This window comes from Muntiacus reevesi, chromosome 4 (assembly GCF_963930625.1).
Source record: "Muntiacus reevesi chromosome 4, mMunRee1.1, whole genome shotgun sequence".
NCBI lineage: Eukaryota > Metazoa > Chordata > Mammalia > Artiodactyla > Cervidae > Muntiacus > Muntiacus reevesi.
Genome location: NC_089252.1, coordinates 109,981,774 through 109,999,151, shown reverse-complemented (window position 1 = coordinate 109,999,151; position 17,378 = coordinate 109,981,774). Strand labels below are relative to the sequence as shown.

The window sequence follows — 17,378 nt, the reverse complement described above, 5'->3', positions numbered from 1 at the left end:
TGTCTTGATACTTTCCAGCATAACCTTTCCAGATGAGCTTACTTTTAAGCTTTTTTCTTTGTTCATTTTCCTTTAGCCAGAGAAAAGTAAGAAAGGTCAGGAAGTTTTTTTCCCAGAATAAAGCTAAGGTATTGACATGCAGAATTCAAGCCACAGTCAGCATCCAGAAAAGCACGAGGCTGAGAAACAGTGAAGTTCTGAGCCTGAGCACCGACAGAAGCATTACATAAGAGGGGCAGAATGAAGAAATGTTTTCAAAACAACATGGTGACAGATCTCCAGGAAGGAAAAGGGTGACATATAGAAAAATGTTATTAGTAGACATTTTACACTACACAACACCTTCACTCCTCCTATCATCACTGGGGTCTTCAACACTGCTTACTTGGATTCTTAGAATTGACTACCCTTAAATTCATCCTTCTTCCTGTTGCTGGATGTATGACACAGCAGACTGTCTCTTGCCTGCCTAAAACTATTTCAGTTCTCACCATTATATTACGGAATTAAGGTCAAGTACAACAGGGATCTGCTAATTCTTCCATCTCACCATCATATTCTTTAATATCCCGGGAATACCCAGATCCCACATCCTAAGTATTGTGTATGTACAGTTTGTTCTGTACTAGAAATATCATGGACCAGAACCAATACCAGCACCCTACTCCAGGAAGCTGTCCATTATATCTTATCTACCCAGGCCAGCTACAGAGACACTCCTCTGTACGTCTTATGCTCCAGTCACACCTCTAATCATGTTTCAATCGGTTTCTTTCACACACTAGACTATGAATTACTGAACTGTAGACACTATGGGCTAGTCATCTCAATCTGTCTGCCACAGTGCCTGAAACATAGTACCAAATTAAATGTGCTGAATTTAATCACAGGTAGGCAAACTAAATTAAGGAAGGAATCTTACTTCTCCATGATTCCAAGCATTAAAAGAAAACAGAAAAATTCTGGGGAATTCCCTGGCAGTAGAGTGGTTAGGACTCTACTGCCAGGGGCAAAGGTGTGATCCCTGGTTGGGGAACTAAGATCCTGAAAGCCAAGGAGTGTAGACAAAAACAAACACCACCCCATGATTTTTAAAAAGGCCTTTCTTCAAGACAACTGGAAGCTGAAGTGTAATATAAAATTACACAGGAAGATACCTAGTAAGCAGCCTATGTGATATGCTTGCCTGATAAAATGGTATGATTTCGGGGGGGGGGGGGGGGGCGGACAACAATAAACTCTAACGAGTCTTCCAAATGTATTTATCAGGGTGAAATTGACCAAGTTTTTGGTTATAAATTGATTAAAAAATTTTCTTCTGACTTCATGTTCTTAAGCTATTAATTATCGATAAATAAATAATAAAAAACAGAAGGTGTGAATGGTCAACAATACTGTTGGGAAGGCTTTTATATTCCTCTGTGTAAGTGCAGACATCTGTTGGTTCAACAGCATGTTTAAAAGGAAAATCAACCGGTTGTAAAATCTCCAGCTGCAAGAGAGAAAACACACTATTGTGTGGAGATCTGTGGCTTTCTGGGATATGTTCAGGGTAAACAGTAGCTCAGTCATTCTGACCTCACTCTTTATTTACTATCCACTAATCTTAACCAGTCAATCTTACGGGAAATCAACCCTGAATACTTGTTGGAAGGACTGATGAAGTTGAAACTCCAGTATTTTGGTCATCTGATGCGAACAGTTGACTCAATGGAAAAGTCCCCGATACTGGGAAAGATTGACAGCAGAAGGAGAAGAGGCCATCGCAGGACCAGATGGCTGGATGGTATTACCGATTCAATGGATATGAACCTGGGCAAACTCCGGGAGATAGTGAAGGACAGGGAGGTCTGGTGTGCTGCAACCCATGGGATTGCAAAGAGTTGGACACAAAGAAGAAAACTCTTGAGTATAATTGTGCAGCAACGAAAAGAACTGACAGGAGAATGCTGTTTCAGGCAATACTGCACAACTGCATCTCTCCCCAGAGCCCACAGATTCTATATGAGCGATACAAAAGCACTTCACATACGTTTCTCCAAAAGGACTGAGAACTGTAAAATCAACATATATGACTAGACAAGACAGCCCTGAGTTAAAAGAAAAAGGAGTTCAGAAAGAAGCTCTCTGCATACCAGTGACACTGAAAGGACAAAGAACAAATGAAAACAGTGGTAAAAACGCAAAAGGAACAAATCTTTTTGATTATAGACAGACACAGAGAAAGAGAGAGTGAGAAGAGAGAATAAGGAAAGTAGAAGAGGGTGGTAAAAATGAAAAAGGAAGAGTTAATAAACCATTAGAATTTTTCATGAACCATGACTGCTGGAACAATTCACAAAATCAAATTAGAGCAAAACAGATACGTGTGACACCACCAGGCCCAAAGGATCCCAAAGCGTGGCCTGGAAACTCACAAGAGCACCAGACTCCTTCACAGAAACTGAGAGATCAAAATAATAACACGAGGACATTACTGTCTTACTTGTTATGTCGACATGTGCACAATGGCACAAAAGCAATGGGGGGTGAACCACTGTCTTAAGGGTCACTTAATTCCTCATTACCACATACTTGAAGAAACCAAATAAGCCAACCTTACTTAAACATTTCCTGGATGAAATAGTAAAAATGATTTTTATTGAATCTAATTATCTTAGCCCATGTATTTTCAATATTTGGTGTTATGAAATGCCAGGTAAACAGGAGGACTGCCAACTCTCGAAGCGTAACTATCTAAAGGAAAAAGCACTTGTGTGATTGAGTTTCAAGTAGCCACTCTCTTCTCCAAGTTATCACTGTCACTAGAACGAAACGCTCACACACAATAGTTTTACAGACACAGATGTCTGGCAGACATTTTCTCAAAAATAAACAATGATTCTCAAAAATATCACTCCAAGGAAAACAACTGATACTGTCTGTTGCCAACAATTAAGTGAAAAATTACAATTCTGAAAATCATGCATCTGCCATGAAAGCTTGTTCTACTCTCTAGAAGACTTCCTAATGAGACTGGTACCAATATTATCAATTTACATTTTTTGATATTGTATAATGAACTGCATCAACATTTGGAAGATCTGAAAAAATCAGAAAACCAGTATTTTCCAACTTATCAGTGAAAGACGCTATATAATCATACATGGGTATAAGATCCATTACTAGTCCAACAGGAGAGACCAATGGATTTCACACAGCAACTAACCTTTAAGAAACTACCAGTGGTCAAGGTTTAATGTGATACTGTACAAGCATACCTTAGAGATGCTGCAGTTTCAATTCTGGACCACTGTGATAAAGTGAGGATTGCAATAAAGCAAGTCACACAAGTATGTTGGCTTTTACAGTGCATATAAAAGTTTTATTCATACTATCCTGTAGTCTACTAAGTATGCAATAGCTTTATGTCTTTAAAAAAAAAATGCATGTATCTTCATTTTAAAATACTTTGTTGCTAGTGCTTCCTCCATAGCTCAGTGGTAAAGAATCCGCCTGCCAATGCAGGAGACAGGGATTTGATCCCTTGTCTGGGAAGGTCCCACATGCCAAGTAGCAACTGAACGCACGCACCGCAACTATTAAGCCTGTGCTCTAGAGCCTGAGAGCTGCAACTACTCAGCCCAGGAGCTGCAACTACTAAAGCCCTAGCATCCTAGAGACCATGCTCCACAACAAAAGAAGCCACTGGAATGAGAAGCTCAAACACTGTGATGAAGTGTAGCCCCCACTTGCTGCAACTAGAGAAAAGCTCCCACGGCAATAATGACCCAGAACAGACATAAATTAATTAATTAATTAATTTTAAAAAATACTTTGCTACTAAAAAATGCTATCACCTGAAAGTAAAAGTCGCTCAGTCATGTCCGACTCTTTGCGACCCCATGAACTATAGAGTCCATGGAATTCTCCAGGCCAAAACACTGGAGTGGATAGCTATCCTCACTCCAGGGTATCTTCCCAACCCAGGGATCAAACCCAGCAGGTGGATTCTTTACCAGCTGAGGCACAAGCGAAGCCCAAGAACACTGGAGTGGGTAGCCTTATCCCTTCTCCAGAGCATCTTCCCAACCCAGGAATCAAATCTGGGTCTCCTGCATTGCAGGCAGATTCTTCACCAGCTGAGCTATCAGGGAAGCCCATAACCATCATCTGAGCCTTCAGTGAATGATCTTTTTGAAACAGTAACATCTAAGATCACAGATCACTGTAAACAAATATAATTAACAATAAAAAGTTTAAAACATTCTGAGAATTATCAAAATGTGACACAGACAAAAGGTGAACAAATACTGTTGGAAAAATGGCACCAACAGACTTGCTTAAAGCCTTCAGTATGGTTTTTTTAAAAAAGCGGGGTGCAGGGCAGATGCCTGTATCAAAGAATATAACTAATTATCTGAAAAGGCCATTAAGATATTTCTCCTGCTTCTAACTACATATCCAGGTGGTAACAGACTTGCCTAATAAACTAAATATACCTAATGGACAAGCAAATTATGAAAATCCAGAGGGCCATCTAGTCAAATCTATGGTTTTTCCAGTAGTCATGTATGGATGTGAGAGCTGGACCATAAAGAAAGCTGAGCACTGAAGAATTGATGCTTTTGAACTATGGTGTTGGAGAAGACTCTTGAGAGTCCCTTGGACAGCAAGGAGATCCAACCAGTTCATCCTAAAGGAGATCAGTCCTGGGTGTTCATTGGAAGGACTGATGTTAAAGCTGAAACTCTAATACTTCCGCCACCTGACTCAAAGAGCTGACTCATCTGAAAAGACCCTGATGCTGGGAAAGATTGAGGGCAGGAGGAGAAGGGGATGACAGAGGATGACATGACTGGATGGCATCGCCGACTCAATGCACATAGTTTGGGTAAACTCCAGGAGTTGGTGATGGACAGGGAGGCCTGGTGTGCTGTGGTTCACGGGGTCACAAAGAGACACAACTGAGCAACTGAACTGAACTGAAGAAAAACAGTTCTCCTCTGAAAATGGTTGATAAATATGAAGCTAAAAATTCTCTTTTTCCTATCCTTCAGAGTACAATTAAGTGATCTGCAAGAATCTCCAACGACATAAGGAAACTGAAAAAAGCAACGTGCTGATGGACAGAGATACTGTGTATAATCACAAATTCATCACAGAGTCTTCACCTTTCATTCACAAGGTAATTTTTTCAATGGCAGGTATTTTCAGCCACTTTTCTGAAATCCTTTTGGGAGATAGGGAGGTTGCATGCTCAAATGCACAGAAACACTAGGGAACTAATCTACAATGACTGATGCAGTCTAAGTTAAGAAAAACTGGATATGAAGAAATGCCCCAATTCAAAGAAACATTTGCTGGCCAAGGAGATAATTACTGCTGTGTGAGAACAAGGGTCCAGAGTTGCTAGATCTTCTAATTATGGAGGAAGAGTTAGAAATCTAGACTACCTTGGCAAAGTTCCAATATTTGTTGGTAACAGATGTAAAATGAAAAAACTCAACCCGAGCCAAAATAGCACATTTCCAAGGTGATCTCCCCTACTGACGACCAGCACGCTGTCACCTCTAGTGTGATATACAAACCTTAACAGCCAAAGAACATTCTAGTAAAACTCACTGCATGGACTTAATATTTTTAGGATAAATTCCAAAGGTTTATTTAAAATGCTAGGCACAGAAACTTAGCACCCATCTCATAAGAATAAAGGGGCTCCACCATTAACGTGCTTACCTCCAGGAGTAGAAGGGTCTCCTGTTCCGTCCATTCTCTTCCAGCACTAGCACCTTTACTCTAAAGAAAAAAATTCAGAAACTAGTTAACTCATTCCTAAAGGCTGAATATGGAGCTCATCAGAGCTCCTAAGTTCCGGGGACTGTTTTCTACAAACCACCAAAATAAGTCCCTGAATAACAGGAATAAAACATGTAAGGAACTTAAACTCCCAAGAGAAAGACTTTTATTTCAAAGATTTCTTGCAGTCTACCAAGAACTCATGGACTACTTAGACATGGATCACTTACACTACTTATTTCTACTACTTTGGTATTTAAAAACACCTTTTTAATCTACAACAGCATAGCATTTTAATGCATACTATGGATGCACTATAATATTAAAACATAAAACAAATGTTTGGCATACCTTGAATGCTGTACTTTATCCAAGATTTAAGGACGAACTGTACTACACATAAGGCACTCTGGCAGATACTTTACTCCAATTACAACAGGTTCATATTACCTCATATTTAACATCTCTTGATTAATAAAATCTTCAAGTGACTCCCTAAACTCCAAATCACTTTTTTAAAAATTTATTTATTTTTTTCAGTGGGTTTTGTCATACATTGAAATGAATCAGCCATAGAGTTACACGTATTCCCAAATCACTTTTTTCATGAGAATCTTTGGTAATTTACAAGTTGAGCCTGTGTCCTCTTGATTAATACCTTTATCATTAAGAGATGCCTCTATTTAATTCTGGTAAAACAACTTTTTTTGATGTCTACGTTTACAAATATTAATACAGTGATTTTGGCTTTCTTTTGTCTTTCCCATTCATTTTCATTTAGTTTGTGTCTTTATATTTTGAGTGTCTCAGACAATATATGTTCTCGATTTTTCATCTAATTTGACAATCTCTGCTGCTCAATCAAAACATTAAAACCATTAATGTGCAATTCAATATAACTGTTCCTATGGTCTTTATTCCTTCCTAGCTATCATATGCTTCCACTTGGAATCACTACCCTTCAACTTAAAGAATTTCCTTCAGCTTTCCTACACCTTGCACTAGTTCCACCTTTTGAGTGTCTGTGAAGGTCTTTACTATACTTTCAATTTTGAAAGGTATTTCTATTGAATATAGAATTTCAGAACGACAGTTTCCCTTTCAGCATTTAAAAATATTTTTACGTTGTCCTCTGGCTCCTATCATTTTTGCTGAAAAGGCAGATATCAGTTTTATCATTGTGCCATTGACTTTAATGTGCCCACTTCCACCCCCACTCTCCTTGGTTGCTTTAGTGCATCAGCTTTAAGAGTTTTAACATCAAATGCCCAAGTATGCTTTTCTCTGTATTCAATCTCTCTTATTCTGGGCATTGTTATTTTTTCATTAGTTATGGAAAATTTTTAACCCTTACACTTTCAAATATCAGTTCTGTGCCATTATCTCTCCCTTTATGGGTCTCTATTAATGATAAATAAGTCCTTCTTCTGACTGTATCTCATGTGTCTCTCGCATTCTTTTCTCTTTGTCCTGTCCCCCTCAACTTCAACTATATTTTTTTCTCTTGGAGTTTCAATATATCTGTCCTGTCTTCGGCTGTGTCCAGTCTTCTTTTATACCCATCCAGGGGGTTAATTTCAGGTATACTTTTTAACTGTTCAATAGGTATTTGATTCTTTTTATATATTCACCTTCTCTGTTGAAATTCTCCATTTTCTCCTCATTTTAACATATTAATCAAAGCTATTTTTATATTCCTATCTTCTAACCACACCATATAATGACTTCTATAAAATGCCATCAGATTTATGAAGAAAGTTCACCTCCTTACCCTACGAAAAGTAAATCAAGTTTCTTACAGAAAATGTTGCTTCTTAGAAGTAAAAAGGACAAACAGGATATGCTAGATTGTAGTCCATATGTCCCTATCAAAAAATCCTTACCTTTGCTAAGGTTTTCTTGGAGTAGATGTCAGTACGAAGACCAAAGTTCTGCAAATCAATTGGTTTTTCCTTGTTCTTCTCGGGAAAATTTAACATTTGCTGAGCAGCAGGAATCTATGAGTCAAATAAACGATAAATGGCTGTACTAACCTCTACAAAGTCAAGGGGACAGAAGTTTTTAAGGCTGTTTAATACTGGCACTTAAATGACTCCTGGTGGAGATTCTACAAAACAAACAAACAAACAACCTTACACTAAACTAACAAAATTTCAACATATAAGAAACTTTTTCTTGCCTCTCTTAAGTCATAGAGACAATAGACACATTTTCTTTAATGTTTCACAGTGGGGGCAATTTATAGGTTTCCTTTGTGTTATTCCAATAGAATGATACACATAATACAATTGACATAATTGTTTCAAGAATGTGTGCATGGATGTCCACTTTCCAAATGTGAAGGGAAGAAGTTCTAAACAATTTAAACAGTCTGCTTCTTGATTACTGTCTTTGATGGCAGAGGTGATAAAGGAGTCATGAATTATGAAAGTAAATCTGTAACATGATAAGATAAAGCACAGACTCTTGGGATTAAGGAGAGAGCATTATCTTAAAACATAAAATATTCTTATGGACTCAAACATTTACAACAGATAAAAACAAACACAATCTACCAGCTAAGAGACAGCACAATTATATAACAGTAATTCTTGAACACAAGTAGTAGAAATGGTTGTCTGTTATTACCCAGACCTGAAGAATGAAAACTGAAACTGTTAGTCACTCAGTCGTGTCTAACTCTTTGCAACCCCATGGATTTTTGGCCCACTAGGCTCCTCTGTCCATGAGATTCTTCAGGCAAGAATACTAGAGTGAGTTGCCATTTCCTTCTCCAGGAGATCTTCCGGACCCAGGGATCAAACCCTGGTCTCCTGGAATGCAGGCAGATTCTTTACCATGTGAACCACCAGACCTGAAGAATAAGTGGTATTAATTTACCTGAGGTGATCGAAGATGTAGAGGAACAAGCCCCGAGGGGGTATCAGCTAACACATTGAAATGAGGAGTTGGAGGAGGCCCCATTGCCATGGGTCGACTTTCTGGATCCACTTGGTAATTAACAAGCCCCCACTGCTCTAAAAAGGCATGAACCCTGAAGGATAAATGTCTGAAAGTTACAATCTAGAGAAAGTACCTCATCATCTTCATAACCATCATCACATTTCATTAAAAAAAAAAGTAAACACGTTCTTTTGCAGGTTATGAACCTTCACAAAGTAACCGACAGTTTTGGTTTGAGGGACAGTCTCTACAAACTCAAAATGTTAATAATATAGTACCCCCAAACCAAGTAGAAAGCCTAATCATTTCAACCACAGAAATGAGAACAAATGCCTGTGTAGGTCCACGGTGAAGAAATTCACACATAAACCAAACTCACAAATGGAAATCTACTTTTTCTTTTCTTTAGACAGATTTAGGGCACAGAGCTTATTCACTCCCCATCTTAACCCACTCTCTATCTATGGTCAGTTTATGATTAAAAGATGTAAAGTATGAATTTTTTAAAAAAATAACACTTTAGGTATTTTATTAACCAAGAAAACATCCAGTTTAATCAGCCTAACATTACCGAAGTACCAGTAACCATCTGCAGTGAAATATCTGAGAAAAAGTCCAGACATTTTTACCTCATCACAGCACACACATCTCCAGTTAAGTTCCTCCGACAAGCAGTGCTGGTTAAATATTCTTGGGGATTTAGGCGATATGTGTCAATCATAAAATTTCGATATGCCAAGTATCTAAAAAGTAATGCCCAAATTCTTAAGGTGAACACACATCCTTTCAAAAACAGTAACTCATAGAGCAAAGTAGTTTCACATTCCTCTAGCAAATACACCAAAAAATTAAGACAACAGGCCAATAAATCAGAGTGATATTGTACTGACTATTAACAGTCATGCATGCAACTCAGGGTAAGAATCCCTAAAACACAGAACAACTGTCTGCTAACATGTAACAATAATAAGTACAATAGAGTAGTGTGATGAAGTTAATGTGAAGTAAAACAAGCATAACCTTGGTCACAAAGGTGAACCGATAAATCCTTAGCTGCCTGCAAAATTTGCAAATAACACCTGGTTACTCAGGCTGTCTCCGTAACTACACTATTCTATACCTAGAATTTTATTGTGTGCCAGCCTTAGGTCTAAGCACCTTCTGTGTGGTAACACATATAATCCTCACAATCTCTCTATAAGGTAGGATCTATTGTTATTCCAATTATAGATGAGGATTAAAGAATTTGTCCCCAGACCACAAGGCTAGTAAGTGGAGCCAGAATTCAGCACAGTGTGGGGACTCTGACGTTAGCAAAGATTAACTAAGAAGAGTGCTTTAAGAAGCCCCTGCCAAACACATCCAAACAGTCAGGTTTTCTAAATACAGTATCAGGATCACATCTTTACATTTCACTCACATCTCTGGAGTCTTGGATTTGTTTTTTCCATTGAAAAACTCAGGAAGAGCGCGTCGTTCAATCACATGAATACTGAAGAGAAAAGAGAGAGAAACAATTAAGAGCCCTCTCGGAAAAGCAAAATCCTGAAACTTGAGTTAAGCCTGTTTAATTTTCAAAGTAAAAATGGATGAAACTGAAAACTGAGCACTACTTGCAAAATTTAATTGGCCTGCACAAGTTCCTATGTATTAACAGTAGGTAATAATAAACCTAGAGAAAATATAATGTATACTAAACAGCTACATGAACTATAAAGTTAAAAAAAGATTTCCCTTTCTAACCTCTAATACTTAAACTACAGTCTTTCTATTCACATCTGCTAAGTCACTTCAGTCGTGTCCGACTCTTAGCGACCCCGTGGACTGCAGCCCACCAGGCTCCTCCGTCCATGGGATTTTCCAGGCAAGAGTACTGGAGTGGGGTGCTATTGCCTTCTCCAATGCATGAAAGTGAAAAGTTAAAGTGAAGTCGCTCAGTCATGTCCGACTCTTAGTGACCCCATGGACTGCAGCCACCAGGCTCCTCCGTCCCTGGGATTCTCCAGGCAAGAGTACTGGAGTGGGTGCCATCGCCTTTTCCGTTCCATTCACATAACCAAACTCAAAAAGTTCTATCAATACATTGAAGGCTTTAGATTTTATGGAACTGTCCTAACATACCATAACTAGATGAAGAGCCAGAAGATACGAGAAGTTCTTTGGAAATTGTAGGACAAAAATCACAGTAACTGGTATGGCAACAAATTGGTGAAATGAATAACCAAAAGACAGTGGAACTGACAATGATTAGTTTCTCAGATTCAACATTAATGCACATTTTTGACCAGTCCTCAGAAACAGTGACTTACTGCTTTTAAAAAGATCACAGCACTAATTTTTAACATTTAAATAAAAGCATTGATAATTTTATAAAATGTTACAGGTGATAAGCACTGTAGAAACCATGTAAAATGAATCAGGCCCAAAACATTCTACAAATGAACCAACTGTACATCTAGCACAAAAATTTAGACATAAATGGTGGTTCAGTGGTAAAGAACCCGCCTGTCAATGCAGGAAACTCAGATTTATTCCCTGGGTTAGGAAGAGCCCCTGGAGAAGGAAATGGCAACCCACTCCATTATTCTTGCCTAGAGAAATTCCATGGACTTAGTAGCCTGGTAGGTTACAGTTCATAGGACTGCAAAGAGTCGGACAAGACTACTCATGCACCAACGTTTTTCCAGATGACACAATTTAGTTTCTCAGTGGTTTTCCATGTACAGAGATTGCATGGGAAAAAGCAAATCAACAGTCTGTGAATACAAATAAAAGCATTCACTCTTTATTTGGTAGCATTTAAATTATTTGAAATGAATACTACCAAATACTATAAATAAATCACCTGAAAATGTCTAGGAAGATAATTTCTAAGATCAAATATGTTCCACAGATCTATGTATAATGAATTTCCAGGTTTTACTATAAAAAGAGTAACTGTAAGTAATTACAAACTGGTTCTAATATACTCTTATGTTATGTTACAGGTTAGGAAGAAGCCAAAAAAACAATTTCACCAAGAACAAAACACATAAGAGTATATTATCACAAGCACTTTCTTTTTCAAAATCTATGTCTAAAGTACTGGCAGCCGATTCCTTAGGTTCTGTGCATGAGTCAAGTAGTGGAAGGAGTGGTATCCAGAATCAGAAAGCCTGAGTTCTTCCAATGATCAACCTACAACTGAAACACTTCAACTGAGACAGCAGTTAGTTCATCTATAAGCAGGGATATAACTAATACCTCTACTGTCCATCTAACAGCACGCTTTGTGACGTGTAAATGGAAGTGTTTCTGGAACCTACAAAAACATACAAAGTTAAATACTGTTATGACTTTCTCCTTTTTTGAGAGGAAAATGCTAGTTTCTCAAGGCATTCTGAATCTTTTTAATTACCAATAATGTAACTTCCAAATTTAAAACTCATTTAACATCATAATGAAAGTAATGAAGACTGACCTTCAAAGTAGAGCTATTTACTTATTCTGTTTCAGCTTCCACTTATTCATAACATTGAGGAACAGCATGCAGAGTTAAGTTTTAAAAAGTATGCTTAAAAGTCTCAACAGTAGAGACCATACCTTCTGGTTTGGGGGAAAAAAAGAAGGTATGACTCAAGTGGACCATCCACCCTCTTAAGGTGGTCTTAGAGATATTTATATGTGTGTGTGTGTGTGTATGAATATACGTATAAAAATACACACACACACATATATGTATATAAGGACATACAGGCACATATATCCTTAAAAATAACACAAAAATCATTGAAAGCAGGCAAAATATTCAAACAGGACCACAAGATTCAGAGTGAGGGTGGCATCACTAGACTAAGTATACAGTCTTCCTTAAATGACCTTAAAGAAACTAACATCTATTTAGAGTTCTGGTACATTTACTTAAAAATAAAAAACTGTCAAAAAATCAGCCTGATATGAAACAGTTGCACTTCAAAAGTAATCAGGAAGTAAGATATCTAGGCCTGCATTTATTTCCACCCATGTTCCGAGGATGCCTCAATGGTTGTGGTAATTGACAAGGAGGATGCTGAGATGGGTGTTTTCTTGAATTCTTTTACATGCCAGGGTTTATATGCAAAGAGTTCCTGTTTCCCGTTAACATAAAGCCATGACTGGGTAGTCAGAAAAGTTTTACTTTATGTATTTCCATAACATTTAAAAATAAAAAAAATTTTTTTTTTAAAATAAAAATCACAGGGCTTCCCTGGTGGCTCAGTGGTAAAGGATCCACCTGCCAATGCAGAAGATGGGGGCTGGATCCCTGGTCCAGGAAGACCTCACATGCCACAGAGCAGTTAAGCCCATGAGCCACAACTACTAAGCCTGCACTCTACTGTTTAGAGTCCGGGAAGAACAACTACTGATCTGTGTGCCACAAGTACCAAAGCCCGTGCACCCTAGCGCCCATGTTCCACCACAAGGGAAGCCACTGCCAATGAGAAGCCTGCATCCCACAACCAGATAGCCGCCCCTGCTCACTGCAACTAGAGAAGAGCCTGCATGGCAGTGAAGAAGCCACACAGCCAAAACTACACACACAAAATTATTTTTTAAAAATCTGTTTAAAAATCATATCATAAACATCAGTATTTTATAATAATTAAATACTCAAGCATTTGCATATCTGAACTAAAACTGACACCAAATGAGTTAGGCTTAAGTTTATAAAATTTTATAGCCCTAAGTTACAACATAATCCAGTTTCTACACCGAAGTTAAACACCTAAAAGAACACATTCCAAAGTTAAAATAACTTTCCATCCTCCATCATCTAGCGTGACAGGGGTTACCAATGAGAGGACTTGGGCAGAAGAGCACAGTATTGTTTAAAGCCAAGTGTCCCCACTCCTAAGTGCCATGTTCACAGACATAAGCACCCACTCACCAGTTATAATCAAACCACGATGCATAGCTAGGAATAATAATGTGATTGGTCTGCTCAGTCACATTATCTTCACCAGGGTCAACCGATCTACTCTGATCACCTTTGCCAGGATCTTCATCTTCCTACAGAAAAGAAGCCAAAGTTTAGACAGAGAAGGAATAGCTTTCAAACTTCTGACGGCAGTTTACAGAAAATGCAGCTAGCCGACCCAATTTCAAGGACCAGGAAAACAAATGTCAAGGAAAAACAGCTTTTCACAGTTTTTAAAGGTACCTCCACAAGATGTCCAGATGAGAGAGCAGATTTTATTCCTCCTTTTTAACAGATCAGGGAATCAACTCAAAGAAGGCCCGAAACTTTTCCCACAGTAGCCTGCAACTTATTTGTCTAGTTTTCCCTAATCCTAGGATCAGAAATCTAAATGACTAGTTCTCCATTTATAAGGTTAGCTCAATGACACTAGTAAGACATAATGATAAAGTTTCTCCAATTTCAAAGACTGAGTATTAAGTATCCACTAACAGCTACATGGGCATTACCTCACTTACTCCTCACAGTGACAGCAGGTACTGTTTATCATCTCTTCTGTGGATGAGAAAATGATGTACAGAGCTAATATGACATAAACAGGACAAAATTTCAGGAAATCCAGCTAGAGGGCCTACACTGTTAACCGTTCTCACTGCTGGAAATTAGTTGACTTTTATCATATTTATGGAGGTTTTACAAATGAACTCACCTAAAAACCTGGCTTTGCTAATAGTAATTGCAAATACCACTGCAATAGGTCAAAACAAAAGAATATTTTTATGCTACAAGAATCACTTTTAAATAATATCATTTAACACACAGTTTACATTCAAATGGATCCAAGTGTCCCAGAAATGTCTATTACAGATTTTTCTCCCCAAACCAGAACCTGATCACGGAGTCCATATGCATCTCATTAGTCTCCTTTAACCTCCACCTCCTTTTGCAAGAAGGAGGGCTTTTACAATGGCTTGTAGAGTATTTCCCAATCTCTATTTAACTCAATGATTCCTCATAATTAACTTCACATTAAATGTTTTTATCAAGATACTATAGGAAATAAATTTTTTGACACTAAGGTGTTTTCAAACTGTATAGGGTTTTTTCTATTAACCTTTTATCTGTGGTGTTTTTACTGTTTTAACCTTATGAAATTCTTTTAAGAAAGCAGTCAAGTTTTGAATCATATTCTTTTATAATGGTTCTAGAGTTTAATTTCTACATTTAAGTTAATTCAACCTGTATTTCCTGGTAAGGATCTAGTTAGTGCTAGAAACTTAAGACAATAGTTTCCTTAAGATCAATGAATATAAAAGAAAACTTCAAGTATGAAAGCACTAAGGAAACTGGTTGTTACTTAAATAATGTTAAGGCAAATGTGTTAATACTGATTACTCAAAACCCACTGAAAAATAAAAAAAAATTAAAAAAAAAAAAAAAATACTGATTACAAAGGTAAGAAATTTTATTTCCCAAACCAGGGAAGCTAGTGAAAACTATGCTTATGATTAAGTTGCTTTTGTGCCGTAGGTTTTACAAATTCAATGTGATTCAACTCAGAAAATTTTCTTGAGGAAAAGCAGGGAGAGGCTGGCACTGAAATGAATAAAAGCTGACAGTCTATAGAGTTTAATCATCTCAACGAGGAAAAAAGCAGAATGACATTGTGGGACCAGTTACTAGAGTAACTGCCTCTAACTGTCTTAGCTTTACGTTATACAAAAAAACGTGTCCACAGTTTCAAAATTACTCTCATTCTTGATGTTAAAAAATTGGGAAGTTCTTTGGCTTGTATTTTGCTCTCTTTTACTATCACACAATACTATATACTCTAAATGACACCATCTTCTCACAAGCATAATATTCATCAATGTTAGTAAGTTGATGAATACAGAATACTTCTCTGAATACAGAAGTTTGGTTTCCAAGACAAAATATAAGAACGAATCAGTTAAAAAGCCATCTACACAAGAGTTTCTCAAAATACTTTTCCTTGAAATCCTGTCATGAATATTTTCATTTCATGAATGTATAAAAAACAGTAAATGTCACTATGGAGAAGTTCTCTGACTCATTGAAAAAGAAAAAAGAGAACTATTCATTTTCAGCATTAAGGAAGTTATTTCAAGGAGATTAAGGATTAGTTACACATCTTAACAAAGAGATTACAGCCTGAATAAATAGTGGGGCCATTTATTAAAAGAGAAGCAAACCCTGCCTGAAATCCAACATCATCCAAGAGCTTAATTATTCTTGTCTCCAAAGCAGAACGGATGTAACATGAAGTAACTGTAAAACTCAAAAGAGGGGACGAGTGTGATCAAAAGCTTCCTCAGCCGTGGCCTGGGGCTGCACTAACAGAACAGGGAGTGAGAAAGTCAAAGCGAGGCGCTGTCCCTGCTCACCTCGAACTCTGTGCAGCTGGTCATTCACACAAAACCAGCAGAGAAATGGAACCAGAAACCACAGTACATGAGAAACGCTTACCTGCGAGAATGGCAATGTCCTCTTGCTAACACTGTAGGGGGTCAAGAAAGACAAACTATTTGGCGGGGAGGGGTTGTTAAACAGAAATTTAAAAAACCAAAAGGATCCCAGAATATTTCTAAGGACACTTGCAGTTCAGTATTTCTACTGCTGAACACATAGGACCCTTAAGAGTTACCGCTGCACCAGGCTTAACTAAATAAATCATTACCTTTCCTCCTGTCGTGACTGTTTCTTCATCCTGCTCATCTGCAAAATCAAACATGGAACTGATTTAACAGGTAAATGCTCTTTGGATTACTTGGAAACTTTAAGGTTTAAGGAAACGATACTGGACAGAGACAAGGCAAAAATGAGAGCATTAATAAAACAAATTCACCGTGAATAATTCAGTAAATGAGATCTGTACACAGGAGCATAGAGGTAAGTAAAAATTCAAAGCACAAATCATTAAAGATTTCCAACAATAGGGAATTTATAATTAATTACTGCTTGGCCTACAATCTTAGTCACGATATTACTTAATAACAGGTAAGGGACTTGATTAGGGCTCCGGCCTCCTGAGGTTTAGTGAAACAAAGTAATGACATTTTGGCTCCCAGAGGAAATGAGTAAAGAATGAGGAGTAAAGATAGAGGTGATAATCAATCCCTATAGACAAAGTTCTGGTAAGAATGTTTATATACCTTGAGGATAGTGACTTCAGGACCTAAATGCTAGCCTTGCAAAACAACAGAGGCAAGTCCAGGTATAATTTAAATAGCTGACTTACACAGCAGAAAGGCAGGTAACTTTCCACAGTGGAAAGGGTAAGAGGTTATGGCACAAATAATTACATTACTAACTTCCTGTAATATTTTTAATATAATTATTCTGACTCTTGGCAGTGATGAAGCACTGTAAAGCTGAAGGAGAATACAAAGAAGCCATCTTTTCAGTATTCTGCCATTATTCATTCAACAAATATTTCTAAGAATCTGCTACTTTAAAAGCACTAAATATAACTGCTCAGACTAGGGGTCAGGACCTCTAGCCCACAGGCTAAATCTGGCCCACTGCTTGTTTCTATAGGGAATCAGGGAAAGTGACTTGGTGTGTTCCTAACCGACAGTTAACCAATAGGAAGGGTGGTGCACTGTGCCTAGACCGTGGCACAACACAGCTTGTGACAAATTTCTGCAGCCTGAAATTTTGGTGTTAGGCAGAGGGTACCCTACATGACCAATAAAAACAC

The 17,378-nt window shown here is 37.8% G+C and overlaps 1 protein-coding gene across 2 annotated transcripts in view; it reads right to left on the bottom strand.

Annotated features, from left to right (window-relative positions):
* SMARCC1 (SWI/SNF related, matrix associated, actin dependent regulator of chromatin subfamily c member 1) overlaps window positions 1-17,378 on the bottom strand; it is a 120,111-nt gene that overhangs the window by 55,417 nt on the left and 47,316 nt on the right. For both annotated transcript variants that reach the window (XM_065933829.1, XM_065933828.1), the window contains exons 13-19: window positions 16,356-16,393; window positions 13,628-13,749; window positions 10,142-10,213; window positions 9,351-9,464; window positions 8,659-8,812; window positions 7,662-7,775; window positions 5,719-5,778 (exon numbers count right to left, since the gene is read on the bottom strand). In XM_065933829.1, coding sequence (XP_065789901.1) covers window positions 5,719-5,778; window positions 7,662-7,775; window positions 8,659-8,812; window positions 9,351-9,464; window positions 10,142-10,213; window positions 13,628-13,749; window positions 16,356-16,393 — 674 coding nt within the window. The remainder of the gene's footprint in view (window positions 1-5,718; window positions 5,779-7,661; window positions 7,776-8,658; window positions 8,813-9,350; window positions 9,465-10,141; window positions 10,214-13,627; window positions 13,750-16,355; window positions 16,394-17,378) is intronic.